The following is a 21574-nucleotide window of genomic DNA, read 5'->3' as shown; positions in this document are numbered from 1 at the left end:
TTACTTCTGTTTGCTAAGATTTTGTCAGTTTTTTGCATCCGTGTTGGGCATGGAGTTGGTCCATGAGTCCCTGCCCATTGGAAGGGAAGATCTGTTGAAACTAGCAGGTAAGTTCATGGCATACTTGTTGAACATTCCTGTTGAGTTTGTAATGTCTTTTCTTCTGCCTTAGAGAGGACATTACAAACTCAGCAAACTCAACGGGTATGTTCAACAGATACATCAAGAACTGATAAGGCATGTCTTTCTGTTTTCCTTTCTCATTATTTGTTTGAGTGAATATGGATGTGGACAGGGACACTTTAGGCCGAGGTCAGAGCTCAAGACCTGCTGTGCTACACAGCACCCAGACTCCCTCCTGGGCACGCACTCCCTGTGTCAGTTCTCCCCCGTGAGGCAGGCCTGCTGGTGCCGATGCCCATCTTGCCAATGGCTGTGGGGTGGAACCAGCGATGTGGTAGCTCAGTCCTCACGTTGCCTGTGGGGACTGGACAGGTTGGTAAGTGTTCAGTTCCCTGATTTAGGGATATGTACTTTGCACAGACTTACCAACCTGAATACAGTCACTAGCGGGTTAAAAAAATACATGAACATGGTTGCTTCGCTTTTTCTTTTGTTTCTGGGTTTTTGTTGTATCACTTCCCCTTTGTGAGACTTCTGCTTGTTACTTGATTCAGTTTCTGCAATCCCAGTCTAGAGAGACTGTTTCTTTTTATCATTATTTATTTTTAGTGCAATCCCCCACAACCCCCAGCACAGTACTGCTTTGGCCGTGATTCTGAAGTTTTCATATGATTTGTTTCTATTTTTTGTTTATTTGGTTTCCTGTTGTTTTGTTCTGTATACCCTCTCTAATACAGATATATTTAAGAGATCATTTTTCAATTTTCACGTTTGAGTGTATGCTAACTTTTTACAGCATATATTTTTTAGAACAGTTTCAGATTTACAGAAAACTTACATGAAATACCGTCTTTTATTTGTTTTCCTGTGGTGCACCTACACGTAAATGGAATTTCTTCCTTTTTTAGATTGCTCTGATGTCATTCTGTATCCTCTTGTGGTATCATTTCCTTATGCCCTGAGTCCTGGTGTCTGTGCCAGTTCTGATTTGCTGGCTGTTGCAGAGCCTGGATCTCTCCCTCTGCGTGGTTGACATTTTGATGTATTTTGTACTAGGCTGTTTGGGTCACGATAGGTTTGATTAATCTATGAGAGAGTTTAATGTCATAATGCTATAAATTCTTTTTTTTTTTTTTTTGAGGCGGAATCTCACTCTGTCGCCCAGGCTGGAGTGCAGTGGCATGATCTCAGCTCACTTCAAGCTCCGCCTCCCGGGTTCAGGCCGTTCTCCTGCCTCAGCCTCCCAAGTAGCTGGGACTACAGGCACCCGCCACCACACCCAGCTAATTTTTTTGTATTTTTTTATTAGAGATGGAGTTTCACCGTGTTAGCCAGGATGGTCTCGATCTCCTGACCTCGTGATCGGGCCTCAGCCTCCCAAAGTGCTGGATTACAGGCGTGAGCCAGTGTGCCTGGCCTAAATTCTTTATCTCATAATAATATTGTTGAGCTTGTGTTTATGTCAGCTTGATAGGCCTGAGCACCCTCATGACTGTAATAAGGCTTGATGCCACTTGGACTCCTGTGGAGTCCTGGCTCTGCGGGACAGGACTCTGAACAGCACATGCAGAGCTGCCCAGAGTGGAGCAAGGTGTATAGACACAAGCGTCTGAGGCCTCCAGGTCTTCTCATGTCCTGCAGACCACCCCAGCTCCTTTTAAGGCCTTGGAAACACCTGATTTCCCTTTGACCCCCTCAGGTGTTGAAGCCCTGTGGCTTGCTGTGGCAGTTTTTGGGGGGCAAGTTCATCATTTGATAGTATTTACTGACTGCATGATTGTGAAGGAGGTGGGTACTGGACTTGAACTGCTGTTTCCTGGCTTTGCAGATTTCTTTGCCTCTTCCCCCTCACAAGGAGTAAAACCGTGGTCGGGGGTCGGGTCTTCCTCCAAAGGCTATGCCTCCCTGCCCGCCAAGTGCGAACTTCTGATAGGAATACTGCTTCAAAACAGTAAAGAGTTGACCAACACTTCGGGGGCTCCTCACTGTGGTTGGGGGGAATAGAGAGCCTGGGATACTGACAATCCGTAATCGAGTGAGTTTTATCATCCTGTGGTTCCCCAGGGTGGGAGGATTTGTGGTCTCAATTGACTATCTGGGCTACAGGCCCTCAGACTTGGGTCTTGGGAGGCCTGATAGTCTGTTGTCCCAGTACCTACCAGAGACCAGGCATGCAGTAAGCACTAATAAGTGCTGTTAGTAAACATTGAGGGGATGGTAAAGCCAGTCCCTGGGATTTTTCAACAAGCCTGGGTAGGAAGATGGGTGCTGAGCAGAGGGTATTCACAGCCCGTCGAGTGGATGAGGATCAGGCCTTTCCCCTGCTTGGACCAGCCCTGACAAGGAGCCCAACAGTGTCTCTACCTTAGCAGGTGGTGGGAGGGCCCAGCGGAGGCAGCCAGGCTAGGACTAGTGGGATTCCTGGGATGCCCAGGCCCAGCCGTTCCCAGGAGGCTGGGCCCACCCTCGTGCAGGCATCGTGGCCCTTCAGGGACAAGTGTGGGACCAGCTGGCTGTCAGTGGGTGGTGCTGGATCAGCCTAGCAGATGAAGGAATTGAGGCTCCCAGTTTTGTTGTGGAAACTGCATCCTGGAACAAGTCCTGCCTCATTGGAATGCTGAGGCTGGCTCTCCTGGCTTGGCAAGTGTTGTTCCTGTTGTATCAGATGGCCAAACTGGTTTAGGATGAAAGAGAATTCCCTGGGACAGCCCTGCCTAGAGGCCTGGTTCCTTGCCCTGGTGGTGTAGGCCTTCTCCAGGGAGCCAGACCCCAGTGGAAGGTCGGCAAGTGGGGTTGGTTCTGTTTCCTGTGCAGACCTGTTTCCACGCCCTGTACAGGTTTGTCTGGAGACTGAAGGGTCAACCTCTACTAGCTAGGGCTGATGGCCAGCTCTTATTGTGGAGATATACACATTCTCTCTTGAGAGCGGGGAGGGAGTGGGGTGACTTTCCTTTGTAGCTGAGGGAACTGTAATTAGGTAGTTGCCACAGAGCCAGGCAGCCCCACTGGCTGACTACAGAGTAAGGACATCTTGCACGTGAAAAAGGACAGTGAGGCCACTTTGGAGCCAGCACCTGGCCTTGTGGGGACCATCAGGGACCAACCTTGTGGCAAGTGGGAGGGGGCAGGCACTGGCCTGGGGCTGCTCTTCAAGCCCTGCCACTTCTCATAAATGGGGTGATTGTGAATGACCCTGACCCGATGCCCATGCTGCCTTGGCATCAGGGTGGGCTTACACACGCCCAACTATGGGAACTTGACCCTGTAGCCCCTTTGACAGACAGGCACAGTGAGGGAGGAGCTCACCAAGTCATAGCTGACCAGTGGCAGAGCCAGGATGTGGGCCCAGGCAGCCTGGCTTCAGGTGTGCACATACCCATTGGCTCTCCTGCTGTGCCGCTGGGAAGTGGGCAGGCAGGGCAGTGCCTCTTGCACAGTGGGGTACCTCGGCAAAGCTGGAGGCCTACGTGGCTGAGGAGGGAGGGAAAGAGATTCTTGTCCAGAGGTTCAGAGGCCCTGGTATGAGGACCTAGTTCTCCTTCTGGCCTCACCTTGTCTTACCTCTTACTTTGCTCTTCCTTCCACCTGGCGCACTTCCCCATCCTCCCAGGCTCTGATCACCTGCCACTATTTCCTCCTCTGCACTAGGCACAGGCCAGGGTCTCAGCCATTCCAGCATAGACTTAGTTTTACTTTCACAGAAAGTAACGCTTGAAGAGTTGTTCTAAGGTGGTGGGAGTGCCCAGGTGATAACAGGGAGCTTTGCTGGTACTGGCGTCAGGAAAGAATGAAAACCACAGGGGTAACCGTAACCCATTGTTGGTCGTAATCTTTTACTCTTCCTTCATCGTCCAGCTTCTGTTTCTGGATCTCAGCCTCTGCTGTGGGGTTGATGGGGGCCTAAGCATCTGCTATGGGCTCATTCTAAAGCCACCCAGCCTCCCATGCGCTGCCCCCACACTGGGGTTGTCAGGATCTCAGCATGTTAACACTGGTCCAGTGACAATAGCCTCAGCCACATCCTGAGTCAGAGATATGCTGACTCTGGAGGAGTTGGCTCCTTCTTGGGCATCCGAAAGGCAGTGGGAGCCCTAGAGAGGAGAACAAGGAGTAACTCCCTGAACCTGTATTTTAAAGCTCCTATCATCAGGGGATGGGTAGAGTAGGAGGCCACATAGACTCTGGTAAGTGAATTACGTTAACTGACTAAATCTCCACAGCACTAAGCTCAGATTGGTGACATTATTAACGCAGGTTTCACATGAGGAAATTGAGGCACATTGTGATTGGCGCCCACCACAGTCACATAGCCCTGCCGCTGCAGCTTATTTCAGAGGTGCTAGCAGGGGATGTTGGCTGTGCTTCCCTGAGATGGGGGTGGTGGGCACAGATGGGCTCGTGCTCACAGGTGCGCCTGGTACCTGGCCTGCCTTCTCTATCTCCTAGGAGTGGGGGTAGGGTGGGGCACTGGGCTCATCTGTTGGACAGGATCCTTACTGCCGTGTTTTCCATCCTGAGGCGTATTCTGCCAGCCTTCTGTCTCCAGCCCTGCACCATCCCATACTGTGCACCCTTGGCAAGCATTGAACTCTGTTGTGCCTCAGTTTTGTGGTCTCGATCTCCTGACCTCGTGATCTGCCCGCCCCAGCCTCCCAAAGTGCTGGGATTACAGGCATGAGCCACTGCGCCTGGCCTATTCATTTTTTAATTAGGTTGTGTGTCTTTTTTTTTTTTTTTTTGAGACAGAGTTTCGCTGTTGTTGCCCAGGCTGGAGTGCAGTGGCATGATCTCGGCTCACTGCAACCTCCATAGTGGATGTCCTGCCTCAGCCTCCTGAGTAGCTGGGATTACAGGATTATCACACCCAGCGGATTTTTTTGTATTTTTAGTAGAGATGGGGTTTTATCATGTTGGCCAGACTGGTCTTGAACTCCTGACCTCAGGTGATCTACCTGTCTCAGCCTGGCAAAGTGCAGGGATTATAGGCGTGAGCCACCGCGCCCAGCCAGTTGTTTCTCTTTTTATTGTGTTGTAAGAGTTTTTTTATATGATCTGGATACCATATCCTTATCAGATAGGTAATCTGAAAACATTTCTTTTATGGTGTAGGTTGTCTTTTCACTTGATTATGTCCTTTGATGTATGAGGTTTTTAATTCTGATGAAGTTCAAGTGACTAATTTTGTGCTGTTGTTAGTTAACGTTTTCGGTGTCATATCTAAGAATTCATGGCCAAATCCCAGGTCATGAAGATTAATCCCTACATTATCTTCTGAAAGTTTTATAGTTTTAGTTCTTATATTTAGGTATTTGATTCATTTTGAGTTAATTTTTGTGTATAATGTGAGGTAGGGGTTCAGCTTCATTATTTTGCATATATATAGCTACTTGCCCCCAGCATCATTTGTTGAAAACCTTTTTTTTTTTTTCCCTCTGTCGCCCAGGTTGGAGTACAGTGGGGTGATCTCAGCTCACTGCAACCTCTGCCTCCTGAGTTCAAACCATTCTCCTGCCTCAGCTTCCCAAGAAGCTGGGATTACAGGCATCCGCTACCACGCCCAGCTAATTTTTTTTATTTTTAGTAGAGACGGGGTCTCGCTGTGTTGGCCAGGCTGGTCTCAAACTCCTGACCTAGTGATCCGCCTGCCTCGGCCTCCCAAAGTGCTGGGATTACAAGCGTGAGCCACCACGCCTGGCCGAAAAACTATTCTTTAACATCAAATTATTTTTGTACCCTTGCCAAAAATCAATTGACCATATATATAAGGGTTTATTTCTGGACTCTATTCTATCCCGTTGGTCTCTATATCTTTACACCAGCACCACATTGTTTTGATCACTGTAGCTTTGTATTAAGTTTTGAAATTGTGAGTTTTCTCACTTTGTTATTCTCTTTCAATGTTGTTTTAGCTCCTCTAGGCCCTTTGCAATTCCATATGAATTTGAAAATCAGCTTTTCCGTTTCTGCTAAAAAGGCTTTTGGAATTTTGGTAGGGATTGTATTGAATTTCAAGTTAATTATCTTTTAAAGAGATTTAAATAATAAAAATAAGTATTTTATGTTTGCCTATTTAATTACCATTTCTTCCATGTAGATATAGATTCCATATGGTATGATTTTTCTTCTGCCTGAAGGATTTTATTTAACATATCTTTAAATACCAATGCAGATCTGCTGTTGATAAATTCTTTCAGCTTTTGTACGTCTGGAGTATTTCACCTCTATTTGTGAACAGTTTTCAGTGAGTGTATCATTCTAGTTAAGTTTTTTTGTTTTGCCGTTTAAAAGATGTTGTTCCACTGTCTCCTGGCTTGTTAGAGAAATCAGCTGTCGTTTAACTTTGCTCCTCTTGAGTCATGTATCCTTTTTCTTCTGGCTGATTTTAATATTTTTATTGTAAAATTGGTTTTAAACAATTTTATGTTATGCCTTGGTGTAGTTTTCTTCATATTTCTTGTGCTTGGGTTGACAAGCTGCTGATGTCTGTGGGTTTATAATTTTCATCAAATTTGGAAAATTTTCAGCTCTGATTTCTTCAATTTTTTTTTTTTTATTTTCCTGTTTTTCTCCTTTGGGGACTCCAATGAGTCCTTATGTAAGACTTCCTGAAACTGTGTCATACTTCACCAATGCTCTGTTTGAGTTTTGCTTTTGTCTTTTAGCCTTTTTTCTCTGTGTTTCATTTTGGATAGTTTGCTGTGGTTTTTCAAGTTGACTAATCTTTTCTTCTGCGTTGTTTTATCTGCTGTGAATCCCATCCGCTGTACTTTTCGTCTCTAGAAGTTCTGTCTGAATCTTTTTCTGTCTTCCTCATTCGTACACCTTTGCCTACTCAGTGGTTAGTGATGGAATGCCGGGCAGTGGACCTCACCTGTTGGGAGATGGATGTTTTTGTATTCCTTCATGTGTTCTTGAGCTTTGTTCTGGGATGTAGTTAAGTGACTTGGAATCAGATCGGTCCTTTCAGGATTTGTCTTTAAGCTTTACCCTGTGGTATCAGAGCAGATTTAATCCAAACAAATTTTGTCAGGCCCTGGGAGTGCTCCCCTGCTGCCTGTGCATCAGGAGGGCTCTCCTGTGGCTGGTGGGAGCAGGTGCTGTTTTTGGCTGGTGTAAATGGTGGGGATTGCTTTCTCTGCCCTTCTCGGTGGTCCTTCAGTGACTTCCTCAGCTCTGTGCTGCCTGGTCCTCAGTGGAGATTCTGGCCCTCTGTGTGCAGGTCTGCCTAGCTTGGCTGCCCTGCTGCCATCTTCCAGTCCCTCCTTGACAGGGTCTGCCACACCTTGACTCAGGCTCCCATTTTTCCATGGCTGGGAAGTTCTCTTGGTGGAGGGGGCTCCTGGAACTCCCCTGATCTGTCCCTCACTATCTAGTGCCCATGACGTGAAAACCACTGCTTATTATTTATTTATATTCTGTCATTGTCTGGTTTTTTTTTTTTTTTTTAAGTTTTCACAGAGAAGGTAGTCCTAATTTCTGCAACAATCTTGTCTTGGCTGTAGGCGGAAGTCTCTATCTCAGTGTGTTTGAAAAGCTGCCCAGGAGTGTTCGTGGGCCCCGGACTGGGAGCTTAAGCAGAGGAAAAGATCCAGGGCTCAGGCCAGGAGGCCCGGACTTGAATGTCGTGTCATGGCATTTAGCTGTCATACCTGGAGAAAGCTTCTGAGGTGATGTGTGCATCCCCAGCTCCAGGCTTGTGGGCGTATTCTGAGCAGCCATGTGTGCTGGACCCTTCAGTTGGGTCCCGCCTGCTTGTCAGAAGGCCCAGATGGTCTGGTGCTGCCCATGCCGCCTGCAGCCTGTGGGCCCCTCACTCAGTGAGGGACTTGGGGCCTGGCTGCCACTTGGATGGGGAGCCCACAGTTGGGGCCAGTTCCATGTCTGGTTTCCATTCTTGTGGCCTGGGGCTGGGCAGGGTGGATCAGGTGCTGTGTAGACATCATGATTTGGTCCTTCCTTGGGACTAGGATAAGAACAGAGCAGAAATCACGGCGCTGACCCGACTGCCTTGTGGAAGAACGGACATCTTCCACAGAGTGGTGTTGTGTTGATGGGCGGGGCAGGTAAGCAAGACCCAGCCTCCGCAGAAGTGTGGGTGCCATGGACGTCTGTACATCCACAGCAGGAGTGTCCATGACAGTCCCGAGTCCCCACGTGGAGTCCCAGTGCCAGCACCAGTCTTCCTGCTGGGCTGTGTTGTCCTGTTAGCCTTGTTTAGGGGTGTCCCCCACAACACCACGAGACACACACACACAACACATACCTTATAGCACGTGTCACCACACCTGCCACAGCACATGTGTGCTCTTCCAGGCAGGATCCTGTGATCCTCACAGTGCTGTGAGATCAGTCTGTCTTCCCCTTGATTCCCCTATTGGTCCCATGAGACTCTGGACTCAGACTAGACCCTGGTTTCTTTTGCCAGTCTCCTGGTGGGAGGAAATGAGTTACTCTTTGCTTTGATTTATTGAAATTAGAAACTGTCCTGCTTAGTAACATCCTTATTCATGGTTTTGTACATTTTCCCTATTTTCTTGGACTGAATTCTTAGATTTAATATTAAATAGTAAATGAGTGAAAAATGCTCCTTTTTCTCTCTTAGGGAAACAAAGTCATCCACTTTCAGTTGCATCTCTCTTGATCTTGTTTTCTGCCATGAGCCAGGATTACCGTAAAAAGATAAGGTCTCCCTCAAGAACTCTGTGGTGGAGTGGCCAGTGAGACAGGGGCTGCTGGGGGTGACACACTGCGGGCCCTCTGCCCTCTACCCAGGAAGCCCTGTCCTGCCGTGCCAGCTATGTGGGGGTAGTGGGCAGTGGGAGGGAAGGAGGGCGATGGCACCTGCTTGGAGGCTGGGCCACTCGCCTGGGGTATACACGATGGGAGGCCGGCTGGCCTGGGTTTTTGGGCATGGACATGACACAGCTGTCGTCTCTCGGGTGCGTGGGCAGGTGGTCACCCTGGGCTAGGCGAGCACGCCTTTCTGGTCGATCTCACCCATAAGGTCTGCTCCCTGAGCCCCAGGGCCCTACACTTCTTTGCCACATGCAGCCCCCGCCCCCCTTGTTCCTCACCCCTCTGGAACATGCTGGTATGTTGGCCTCTGAGCCAGGAACTGGGCAGAATGGGTGGCACACTGTGCTGGCCTCTGTCTAATTCTTACCATCACTGCCGTCCTTGGGACTGGGGCTCTGACTGCTCAGCCCAGGTCTCTCCCAGGCGTGAAGGATGAGCCAGCATCAGGCAGCAGGATGGACAGACTCCCTCTGCCCTTCATGTGTGGTGGCTGGCGTGCCATCTGGAGTGGGAGGAGGTAGGAGCTGTGTGGGAGCTCCCTCCGCCGGCCCCAGCTGCTGTCACACATGCCCGCTGCGGCTCCCTGACTCCAGTACTTGTCTTGCCAGTGCAGACACTTTTCCTCAGAGACCAGGCTTTCTCTTATTTTGGTGAAGCAAATGAATCTTGGGTGCAGCTTGTTGCGTTTGCATGTGTGCAAACCATAGGCACGTCACAGATGCACCTCCCAGGGCGGGGGCCCTCCCTTCAGGCCCACAGTCCCCATCGTTGTTGGCTGTTGTTCTGCAGCATGAATGTCGCCTGTGAGCTGAGTCTCTATCCTTCAGTGCCCCTGGGAGGCCCACCTGACAAGTGTTTTGTCTCCTGATGCAGGCCTTTGGACAAGCACACACGAATCACAAGAAGGTGGCTGCTGACGGAGAGAGCCGGGAGGAGAGCCTGATCCAGGAGTCGGCCTCCAAGGAGCAGTACTACGTGCGGAAGGTGCTAGAGCTGCAGACGGAGCTGAAGCAGTTGCGCAACGTCCTCACCAACACGCAGTCGGAGAATGAACGCCTGGCCTCCGTGGCCCAGGAGCTGAAGGAGGTGAGGGGGTGAGGAGGGGCCTACTCTGTGGCTGCAATAGTGCCACCAGGGTCACATAGCGGGTGTGCCTGGTGGGTGGCTGGGCTGGGCTGGCCTCTGGGGATGCTGCAGCTGGCTGGGCTGTCTTGCTTGCCTTGTCTCATCCTCCACTGCCCATGTGGCAGAAGGGAGAGAGATGGACCCATGAGTTCCGCTGCATCTGGCTTGCTTCCATCTCACTAGTGAAGCAAGTCCCATGAGCAAGTCCAGAGCAGAGAGGTGGTCAGTCAGGGAGGGGTGCGGTTAGCCACTCGTGGAGGCTAAGGGCTGATGCCCATGGGGCACCCCTCGTCATTGGACTCCCCCCTGCCCTGGGAATGTTTTGTGTCATTCAGGGCCTGCATTATGCCCAACTGTAATAAGAACACAAGCCCCAAATATTCCATGGAGACTCGAGGTAGGATGTGCGTGTCTGAGAATTAGGGGTGGAGACCACTGTCAGTAGCCCCAGCTGCCACACCCCTGCCTTGTGCACAGCAGAGTGCCTGCAGGGAGGGTCTGGGTGAGTGGTCCCTGGCACTAGAGCCTGTTGGAGTCCTGGGTACCCATGGACAGCCATGGGTACATGGCACAGGCTCTACATCTAGAAATGAAACTGTGGTGTCCGTCCATGAGCTTGTGAACATGAAGTCAGAGGAACCAGCTTGGCTCTTGGGCCCTGACAGGCACAAAGGCCACAGGACCAGCTGCTCATGGCCCTGACACTTAGGCCCTGGAGTCGGGGAGGATTGGGGAGCCCAGGGGAACGATATGGCTAAAGCAGGATTTGGGAAGTTTGCTGTGGGGCGTGGAGCCTGTGCAGTTTGAGCCACCAGGAGGAGGAGAGTCTTCCACTGGGGCAGGTGGGAGGAGAGTCTCGCTGGCTTGAACAGGAGGCTCAGGGAAGGTTGAGTGAGCACCTGAGTGTCTTTCCTCACTGACTGGCACGTATTTTAATTGAGCCCTGCTGGGGCCTCGGTGTCTGTGAACCTGAGGACACAGCATGAGGAAAGCCTCATTCTCCTAGAAGGCATGTGGTAGATATCAGGGGAGAGCCGTACCCCGTGCCTGTCCCTGGGGCAGGGGCATGTTCACTGTGGGGCTGAGCCAAGGGCAGGAGGAGTGTCGGGAGAGTCCCGCAGGCCTGGGTGGGGCCCTGAAGGAGGCAGGGTCCAGCTTGGGTTTGGTGGTTACACGGGGGAGTGGGCTGTGGGGACAAAAGTGGGGCTGAGATGCCTGTCATGGGGGCAAGAGGGGCCAATGCCCTCTGAGGAAGGATGAGGCCCCATCACCAAGATGGAGGTGGGATGGTCCCTGGGTTCTGCAAGTGGAGCTGGAAGTTGGCAAGTGAGCTGTAGTCCTCCTGGCCGTGGCCTTTGAGGGTCAGCCCCAAGTTCTCATTGGGAATGGCTGGAGGAGTGGAGCACCAGTCGGTTGGGAATGGGCTGATACTGACTTTGCCTTTCACTGAGACTTGGGGCCTGGCCTAGGCCTTATCTTTAGTCCTGGGCTCAGTTTCCCCGTCTGTAAACCGACAGTCTCTGAAGCCCCTTGTAGAGGATGCCCCACAGCTCCTTCACCCCACATTGTCGGAGCACTTGTGGACCCTTGTTCCTGCCACAGGAGCCCCACCCTCTGCAGCAGATAATCTTACTGGAGGTCAGCAGGGCATAGGCCCTGAGGGTGTGCAGTGATTAGGGCTGCTGCTGTTGGCTTAGCATGTCAGTACTGAAGGATACTGCCCTCGGTGCCAGCAGCGGTAGGAATGAGAGGTCAGAGATCGCTGAGGCCCTAGGGGTCCAGGGAGGAGCTTGGCTTGGAGTCAGGGTGGCGAGTCTCAGATTCTGAAGCGGCAGTACATGATCTCATTTCCTCCCACAAGGAGCCCTCTGGTCAGTGGGAGGAGGGGCTGTGTGGCTGGAGAGATGTATCCTTGGCTGCCCCAGCTGCCATCTGTCTGGCCCCTCTATTCCTGAAAAGCGTGTGCAGGTGCTTTCTCCCTAGCCCAGCACATTCCACTCCTTGTCTCTTCCAAGAGACCTATCTCTGGTGGCAGAGGCCAAAGAGGGCTGGGTGGCCCTGCTGGCTTCAGGTGAGACTGGAAATGAGCACAGCAAGTTAAAGATGCTGCAGGTCTTGTGGGGAAGAGAGGGTTTCTGTGGTTCTGTTTGTGCTTCAGGAGGAAATCCTGACACTCCCTGCACACCCCTCAGCCTTCCCTCTCTCTCCTGAGGGTCCCTGCCTGGGTCCCTGGGCACACTGTGTCCCCCATGCCCGTGTCCCTGCCCTGGCTTGCTGCAGAGCTGTAGGAACCATCCCAGGTCCTCACCTTGGGTACCTGGTTGGGGTGGAGCATCTCTAGGACTGACCTTGTCTCACCACCACCAGTCCCAGCTGTGAACAACTCTTGTCTTCTGCTGCCTGCTGTTCTGAGCCACTGTGCCAAGCTCCTCCATGCTCCCCTACCCCCCAACATGGCTTTGCCCAATCACTGCCCAAGGCTCACATCTCATGGGTCAGAAAGGGTACATTTGACGATAAAACAACCTTCATTGTATCCTTTGACCCACCACCCTGCTACCCTCAACAACCCTTCCCCTTTTTCCTCCCTTGTGTCAACTGGTTGTCTGTCAACCTCCACACCCCAACACACCATGAGGACCTGTGAAGCTTTACAGTAACAAACATACTTGGCATGTGTTGGACAGTTCTGATTGCCTCAGACCTGGTCCTTCTGGTGACCCTACTGGTGTCTTGTCAGATGTGAAGAAACAGAGGTTTGCAAGGTTCCACCATGTGCCTAAGGTGTCCTGGCTGGTAGAGGAGAGGTGCTTTTCAGATCTTGACTCTAATCGCTGTGTATGTGTGAGCCCCACATGTGGGCAGGTCCTCCAGCTTCTCTCCTGCTAGTGAGAGCATCTTTCCTGCCCCGGCCCCTGGCAGGTAGGGGAGCTTCTGAGGACTGACCTGGATGGGGCCTTAGTGGGGATGTGGCTCCATTTCCCAGATGGGGAATCAGAGGCCCAGAGAGCCACAGGAGGCCTGGGGTCAGAGCCAGGTCTCATACACACACCAAGATCTTTCTTCATATTTGCCCCAAGAAGGAGTAGGGTGAAGGGGCTGCCCTAGGCCGTCAAGGCAGAGATGAGAGTGTCCTGGGGTTGAGGTCTGGTGGGGACAGGAGAGACGGCAGCCGACCCCCTGCGGAGTGGCTCCTTGAAGCAGGCAGTTGTCACACCCTGCTTGCTGATGAGCCGTCTGAGGTGTGGGGATCCCACAGAAGGGGAGCTGAGATGGGACCCTGGTGGTCAGCTACAGGCCTGTGCTCCCACCTCCTTCATCTGGGCTGCTCGGCCACACACAGCAGAGTTTGTCCCCTGTACTCCTTTGGGCTGACATCAGACAGGCTCACTGGGAGAAGGTGCTTACTTGAGGGAAAACTAAACCCCATGGCGACCAGTCAGCCTGTTTGAGCCCTTGGCAATTGGGCGTGTGCTGGATGGAGGTGCTACGTGGCAGGCCAGGTGAGCCTGGCTGCCTACGCCCAGTGGTGTGGGCATGAAAGCACAGTGTTTGTGTCCTACAGCATCAGCAGAGATGGTGCCATTGTCACCCACGGCATGGTATGGCCAGGCCAGCATTTGACATGGGTGTGCCTCTGTGTTCTGGGTTTGGCAATGGTGCAAGGCAGAACTCCTAGTACACCTTGCCTGGGCCGGGTGGTGAAGGACCCTGAGGACTCACATGGGCACTGCCAAGGGAACAGAAGTCTCGTGTGTGCCTCTGGGGGACCCTAATGCTATGAGGCATCCAGCCAGGCTCTCTGCTTCAGTCTTTAGTTGGGCATGTCACTGTCTCTCTGCCCAGGCACATGGAAGCTTCTTGGCCCTCTCTTCCCACTGCCTGGAGCACCTTCTAGGTTTGTTGATCTTGACTGGCAGGCCTGGGAGAGTTGGTGGGACTTAGACCTTCCCCTCAGCTTCCACTCCACCTGAGGAGCCAGCTGGGTGACCGCGTTGAATCAGGTGGCACATGTTTGCACACCTCTTGCAGACTGCTTGCTTGCCGGTTAGCAAGGAAAAAGCAGGAATTGGAGAAACTTTTCTGGCATAGAGGTGCCCAAGTCCCCAGCTGGGGTGTGGAGAGCCTGGGTGTGACTTGGCTTGTGTAGCTCCCCTAGGCACACTCGTGGGGAGCGCTGCACTCGCTGCAGTCTCACTAACAGGAGAGAGGCTGGAGAGCCTGCCCACTCCCCATCCACTCCTCATGTAGCCACTGTGGGGCCTGGCCCTGGTGGTGGCTGTGCTGGTGCAGCTTTCTCTCCCTTCATCCCAGCATGCAGCTTGCTCACTTTCTCCTCTGGTACGAGGCTTTGCCAGGCCTTCTCTTCCTCCCTGTATGGTATCTCTGTTTCTTTTGGTGTCAGCTTTCTGTCACTTACTTGGATCACTTACAATGAGAGGACTATGTCTGTGTCCATTTGCTGTAGATTTTAAGTGTAATCTTTGTGAATAGTAAGCATTTGTCAGTAGTACTTGCTGTATATCGCTGACTCTCTTCCCCTCTCTGTTGCATTCCTTTTTTCCTTTGTTTTGGGGAGGGATGTCCTATTTCATTTTGCTAACCCAGTATGACTGTTTTGTGTGTACTTGCGTGGGATCTTGGAATCTTGTCTATAAAGCATGTTCCATTCAGATGAGCACACACATGTGACCAGGAGAAACCATAGCATGAGCCAAGAGAATAGTGCAAGAGGTGGACAAAGCTGTGGGGCCCGCAAGATGGACAGGGCTTCTGGCTGAGAGTCCAGGAGGGCTTTGGAGCAGGGGTGGTGGTGGTCTGGGGAGCCAGGCCTTTGCAGATACACAGGGAGGCAGCTGGGTCAGCAGAGTACAGGGAGGAGATAGAGAGTTTGTCAAGGGGATGATTTCATCCCTGGGGGACATTGGCAATGTCTGGAGAGGAGATGGCTGTGTCTGGTGGGCAGAGGTCAGGGATATGCTAAACATGTAATGTACAGGCCAGCTCCCATCACAAAGAAGAAACATCCCTGAATGTTGCTAGGGCAGCGGCTGAGGGGCCCAGGTCCCTGGCTTATGGCAGCAAGTTGGAACTCTGCCTTGATTGCATCCTGTTCTCCCCAACCCTGCACAAGCCTCTCCCATGACATCTCTTGGCTCCTTATGGGCAACTTACAACCCAAACTAAATTTTAACAGCTTTATTGAGATAATTTATGTCTCATATAGTTCACCCACATAAGGTGTACAATTCAGTGTATTTTATTAGAGTCACATATATGTGCACCATTCCACAATCTTAGAACAGTTCATTGCTCCAAAAAGAAAACCCGTTTCAGTCACTCCCCATCCCCCTCCCCAGCTCCTGGCAGCCACTAACCTACTTTCTGTCTCTATGAATTTGCCTATTCTGGACATTTCATGGAAATAGAATCATACAATGCATGGCCTCTCGTGACAGGCCTTCTTTCACTCAGCAGACTGTGTTCACGGGTCATTCATGTTGTAGCATGTGTCAATACGTCATTCCTTATTGAGGCTGAACAACATTCCATTGTGGAGAGACTACATTTTGTTTATTCATTCGTCAGTCGATGAACACTTGGGCTGCTTCCACCTTTTGGCAAAATGAACGCTGCTGCTGTGAACATTTGTGGACCAGTTTCTCTGTGGGCATGTGTGCATTTCTCTGGGGTAGACACTCTGTGTTTAACAGTTTCAGCACCTGCAGGCTGTTTGCCACAGCACTATACCATTTATATGCCCATCTGCACACTACTGTGTACATGCCCAATAATAGAAGGCAGGAACTACTTTTAACCCCATTTTAATGTAAAGATGAAGAAGCCAAGGGTTGGAGCAGGTAGTCACTTGTCAGGGGTTCCCAGCTGAGAAGGGCTGAGGGGATTTACTCTGGAAACTTTGTAGTCCGCCGTGCACTCTGGCACACTGCTCTGGGCTCCTTCTCCTTTCCAGGCAGTCACACTAGCACCTGCAAGCCTGGGCTCTTGAGTTCTGGCCGTGTGGCTGGCCATGGCGTGTCTGCCTGTTCTGAGCCCCTCTCGTGCCCTGTGGAGGCTGCTCACACCTGCCTTTCCCTCTCCCTCAACAGATCAACCAGAATGTGGAGATCCAGCGTGGCCGCCTGCGGGATGACATCAAGGAGTACAAATTCCGGGAAGCTCGCCTGCTGCAGGACTACTCGGAGCTGGAGGAGGAGAACATCAGCCTGCAGAAGCAAGTGTCTGTGCTCAGACAGAACCAGGCGAGTCTTGGGCCTGTGGGGTGGAGGTGGCACGTGGGTTAACTGGGCCTCGAGGCCTCTCCCTGTTGAGAAGGGTTCCTGTCTCATTCCGCACACCTGAGGCCCAGGGCCAGCTTTCCCACTGTGGAGGCAGAGGGTACACTTGGTGGGACCCAGACCCTCCAAAAGATGAAACTCTGGCTGCAGTGTTTGCTGACATTGGCCAGGCTGAGGTGTCCCAGCCAACAAAAATGAAAACAAAAATCTGAGAGGTGATGAAGAGGCTGCACCAGAAAACCCCAGACTGGACTTTGAGACTCTTTCCCCCATCGCGTGCTGACCATGAGGCCTGCAGTATTCCTGTGTCTCTGCCTGTGACAGGGACGAGGAAGGTCCTCTCTCTGATGGGGATGAACAGACACCGCTCTGTCTCTTATGAGGTCTCAGAGGGACCTCTCTCTGACAGGGATGAGCAGGGTCTCTGCCTGTGACAGAGATGAATGAGGAGGGTCCCTTCTTTCTGTGATGTGACTAAATTATCACGTGCTCTGCTGTTCTGCTGCCACTCAAGGCCTGAACTTGCTCTTCTGTCTCCAAGAGCCACGATCCTGCATGGTGGGGAATGGGAGTCTTTTCTCTCAGGAAACCCCAAAACTTCCCCCAGAATGCCATGGATGTCTTCCTTGCTTTCCTCAAATCCTCTACCACCGAAATCCTCTGAGTCTCACCATCAGGGAATGTGGTATTTGTGCCCAGAGGAGGAAGCTCATGTGTTTGTGCAGAGCTCCTAGCCTGGTCCCTCTGTGACAGCTTGTGCACATGAACAGTCTTAGCCACTGTGTACATTGTAAGTACCATTTGGTCGTTGGTGCTGCTGTTGGCAGAGCCCAGCGCACAGTGGCCTTAGGAGAAGCGAAACTGAGGCTTGAGGCGACCCTGTCCTCGGGTTGGTGCTCAGTGGAGTCTGACTCTCTCCCTGTCTGGGATTCCCCCCCATTTGTGTGCTGAGACCGAGGGCTCCACCCACCTCCTGTGAGCACACCTTGGATGTGGAAGTAGGTGTCCCTTCCGACCCAAGACCGCAGAGATGTGCTCAGCACTTCCTGTTACTGGTTTGTTTCTGATTTTTTTGCCCAAATGTTACAGAAAAATAAGAAATCGTTTTAGAAATTGCCCACAAATTCTGAACCTCCACATCAGGCATCGTTTTCTATCTACTTTTGCCTTGTCCACCTGCAAATACGATTTTCATGGAGACAAGACTTTGATGTTGCTTTTCCCACCTACCTTCGAGCTCCTCCGGGTCTGGGTGTCATGTGCGTGTGGAGGTTTAGTAGCTGAGATGTTCTGCCTTGGGGGGAGTTTCTGTTCCTTCATTTTGAAATATGATTAGAAGTCATGATCACAGCACACATTGAAATGCATTTTTATGTATCTTAAGATATTTAGTTAACTGTTAATTAAATAACTTTATAAAATTTTAAGTCAGCATGTACTTGGTAATATTTGTGAATGACTTAATACAAGGTTGGCAGCCTTCTATGGGTGGATGTGTGTTGTTCTTGGTGCATCTCCACATGTACAGTCCTGGCTTGGGGCCACCTCAGACATTTGTGTTCCCTTCCCAATGTCTGCTGATCCCAAGGTGGGTGGGTTGGGCTGAGGCTTTCGTTGCATTCGCATCTCATGCCCTGGAACCTTCTTAGCATCCACATCTCTGAGCAGGGGAAGTAGTCTTGGCCTGGACAGGCTCCCTCCCTTCCCAGGATGGCACTTCACCTGGCGTTTCACCTTGTACTTCATGGGTGGCTGGAGTTGGTGTGCTGATGTGTTTTCTTCATTTATGGGGCCTAAAAGGAGCTTCCATGTTGCCTTGACGCAAGAGCGTTGACTTCTTTTCCCAGGTGGAGTTTGAGGGCCTCAAGCATGAGATCAAGCGTCTGGAGGAGGAGACCGAGTACCTCAACAGCCAGCTGGAGGATGCCATCCGCCTCAAGGAGATCTCAGAGCGGCAGCTGGAGGAGGCACTGGAGACGCTGAAGACGGAGCGCGAGCAGAAGAACAGCCTGCGCAAGGAGCTGTCACACTACATGAGCATCAATGATTCCTTCTACACCAGCCACCTGCATGTCTCACTGGATGGCCTCAAGTTCAGTGACGATGCTGCTGAGCCCAACAACGATGCCGAGGCCCTGGTCAATGGCTTTGAGCACGGCGGCCTGGCCAAGCTGCCACTGGACAACAAGACCTCCACGCCCAAGAAGGAGGGCCTTGCACCGCCCTCCCCTAGTCTCGTCTCCGACCTACTCAGTGAGCTCAACATCTCCGAGATCCAGAAGCTGAAGCAGCAGCTTATGCAGGTGAGCAGGCAGCGGGGCCTTCGGCACACTGTGCCCACTCCAGCTCTGCAGGGCTCACTGAGCAGTGCCTACCTGACTCTGCTGATGTTAACTTTCCCTTTTCCTTACATTGATTTTATCTCCTGCTTCATTACCATAAATGGAACTCCAGGAGCACACATAGAAGAGTCCCAGAGAAGTGGTTTCCTGGCACTACAGCACCCACATTGCTCCCCTGTTACCTACATGGTGTCAGGGTGAAGTGATGAGACACTGGCCCCACATATGGTCCCTGCACGCAGGCCAGGTGTCAGAGGGGCCCACCAGGGTCATACATGGGCTCATCTCCTGGGACGTGGACCCTGTTGATCCAAGGCAACAGAGTCCCGTCCTCTGAAGCGGAGGGCTAGGGCACTAATATTCCCGACTACACACCCAGCCAGCCTAGAGCTCCACTTTCTGAGCCCAGATCCCTTGTAGCATGAATGGGGAAAGAGCCTGTGTTGAGGGTGACCACCATTACTGGTGACGCGCAGTGTTCTGAGGGTCCAGCATGAGTTCCATCCTTTCCACACCCTGTGTGTCTCTGTCCACCTCACTGACAGCATGACCAAGGAACCTGGGGCTCACAGCCTGCCCTGACGTGGGGTGGGATGTCACTGGGCCATCCTGGGGGTCCTCCAAGCTCTCGGAGTCCATAGCAACTGACATGGTGTCCTGCTGCCTGTGCCTTTGCAGATGGAGCGGGAAAAGGCGGGCCTGCTGGCGACGCTGCAGGACACACAGAAGCAGCTGGAGCACACGCGGGGATCCCTGTCAGAACAGCAGGAGAAGGTGACCCGCCTCACAGAGAATCTGAGTGCCCTGCGGCGCCTGCAGGCCGGCAAGGAGCGGCAGACGGCCCTGGACAATGAGAAGGACCGTGACAGCCATGAGGACGGCGACTACTACGAGGTGGACATCAACGGGCCCGAGATCTTGGCCTGCAAGTACCACGTGGCCGTGGCTGAGGCTGGCGAGCTCCGTGAGCAGCTCAAGGCGCTGCGCAGCACGCACGAGGCTCGTGAGGCCCAGCACGCCGAGGAGAAGGGCCGCTACGAGGCTGAGGGCCAGGCGCTCATGGAGAAGGTCTCCCTGCTGGAGAAGGCCAGCCGCCAGGACCGCGAGCTACTGGCCCGGCTGGAGAAGGAGCTGAAGAAGGTGAGCGACGTCGCTGGTGAGACGCAGGGCAGCCTGAGTGTGGCCCAGGATGAGCTGGTGACCTTCAGTGAGGAGCTGGCCAATCTCTACCACCATGTGTGCATGTGCAACAATGAGACGCCCAACCGTGTCATGCTGGACTACTACCGCGAGGGCCAGGGCGGGGCCGGCCGCACCAGCCCCGGGGGCCGCACCAGCCCTGAGGGGCGCGGCCGCCGCTCACCCATCCTCCTACCCAAGGGGCTGCTGGCTCCTGAGGCCGGCCGAGCCGATGGCGGGAGCGGGGACAGCAGCCCCTCACCTGGCTCCTCACTGCCGTCACCCCTGAGTGACCCACGCCGGGAGCCCATGAACATCTACAACCTGATTGCTATCATCCGCGACCAGATCAAGCACCTGCAGGCTGCCGTGGACCGCACCACAGAGCTGTCACGCCAGCGCATTGCTTCTCAGGAGCTGGGCCCTGCCGTGGACAAGGACAAGGAGGCGCTCATGGAGGAGATCCTCAAGCTGAAGTCGCTGCTCAGCACCAAGCGGGAGCAGATCACCACGCTGCGCACTGTGCTCAAGGCCAACAAGCAGGTGAGACGCCAGGCGGCAGGGCCACTTGTCACCCACTGCTGGCCTCAGGGTGTTTCCCCTTGGCCTCCTTCCTACCCCTGCCACGGGGCCCCCCAGGCCTGCGTCACCACCAGGCAAAGCCAGCCCACAGTAGCTTGGCCGCCTGCCCTCCCCTGCTCAGGGCCCCCAGCTGGGAGGGTGGAGCGGGCAGGTGGGCCTGAGGGCCCCTCAGCAGAGCCACTCAGCCAGTGAGAAATGCCGCTGCCATTCATTCACTGTGACTGCCTCACAGTGCTTCCTGATGCTGGTGGGAAAATGTGTGAGAGCCATAGTCTGAGCTGTGGAGAGTGATTGTGGGGCTTCGTGGGGGTCCCGTAGGCAGGTTTGGGGGCAGTCCCTCCTCTGCCAGTCAGAGTCAGCAGGTGGGACTCCCCATGGCGTAGCTGCTGGAGTCCATCCCCAGGGTTTGTCAGAGGGAGGGGCCTCCCAGGAGCTCTCTTCCCAGGCACCGCCACCACTTCAGACCAGGGCTCCCCTTCCTACTCCCAGAGCACCTCTAGGCTGACTTCACGCCTCTCACTTTTCTACCCTACACATCTGTACCCCAGACAGCCGAGGTGGCCCTTGCCAACCTGAAGAGCAAGTATGAGAATGAGAAGGCCATGGTTACCGAGACCATGATGAAGCTGCGCAATGAGCTCAAGGCCCTCAAGGAGGACGCAGCCACCTTCTCCTCGCTGCGTGCCATGTTTGCCACCAGGTAACCGTGCTACTGTCGGGCCCTCCCCTTCCCTGAGGCCAGCTGTCCTCAGCACTTGCCTCTGAAACCCTTAGCCTCTCACTGCCTTATACTGAGGCCTGCAGCTCTGCCTAGTCAGTGGCTGTGCCCAGCTCCATTGGGGCCAACATGGTACAAGGTTGGGGAAGCATGGCCCCTGGCACATCTCTGGCATACTGGTGCTCAAGTTGGTGACAAGAAAGGGTGAGGCGATATGGGGGCCACATGGGGTTGGTTTCCTCCGAGGTCACGCAAGCAGGTGCTGGAGCATAGCGCATGCCTGGCAGGTGACCACATGTGGCTGGGGATAGCAGAGCGTGTGTGATCCTTTTTCTGTTCCTTTCGCACCTAGCCCAGCCCCCAGGAGCCTGGTTCTGTGGCGCTGATTCGATTTTGCTGTGATTGAAAGC

At 52.8% G+C, this 21574-nt stretch overlaps 1 protein-coding gene across 2 annotated transcripts in view; it reads left to right on the top strand.

Moving 5' to 3' along the window:
- Nucleotides 1-21574, top strand: part of BICD2 (BICD cargo adaptor 2) — a 48517-nt gene that overhangs the window by 20928 nt on the left and 6015 nt on the right. For both annotated transcript variants that reach the window (XM_025360196.1, XM_025360195.1), the window contains exons 2-6: nt 9793-10005; nt 16155-16307; nt 18191-18646; nt 19364-20407; nt 20995-21146. In XM_025360196.1, the coding sequence (XP_025215981.1) occupies nt 9793-10005; nt 16155-16307; nt 18191-18646; nt 19364-20407; nt 20995-21146 (2018 nt within the window). The remainder of the gene's footprint in view (nt 1-9792; nt 10006-16154; nt 16308-18190; nt 18647-19363; nt 20408-20994; nt 21147-21574) is intronic.

This window comes from Theropithecus gelada, chromosome 15 (genome assembly GCF_003255815.1).
Source record: "Theropithecus gelada isolate Dixy chromosome 15, Tgel_1.0, whole genome shotgun sequence".
Taxonomy (NCBI): domain Eukaryota; kingdom Metazoa; phylum Chordata; class Mammalia; order Primates; family Cercopithecidae; genus Theropithecus; species Theropithecus gelada.
The sequence above is the reverse complement of the archived record's forward strand: the minus strand, read 5'-3'. Positions and strand labels throughout refer to the sequence as shown.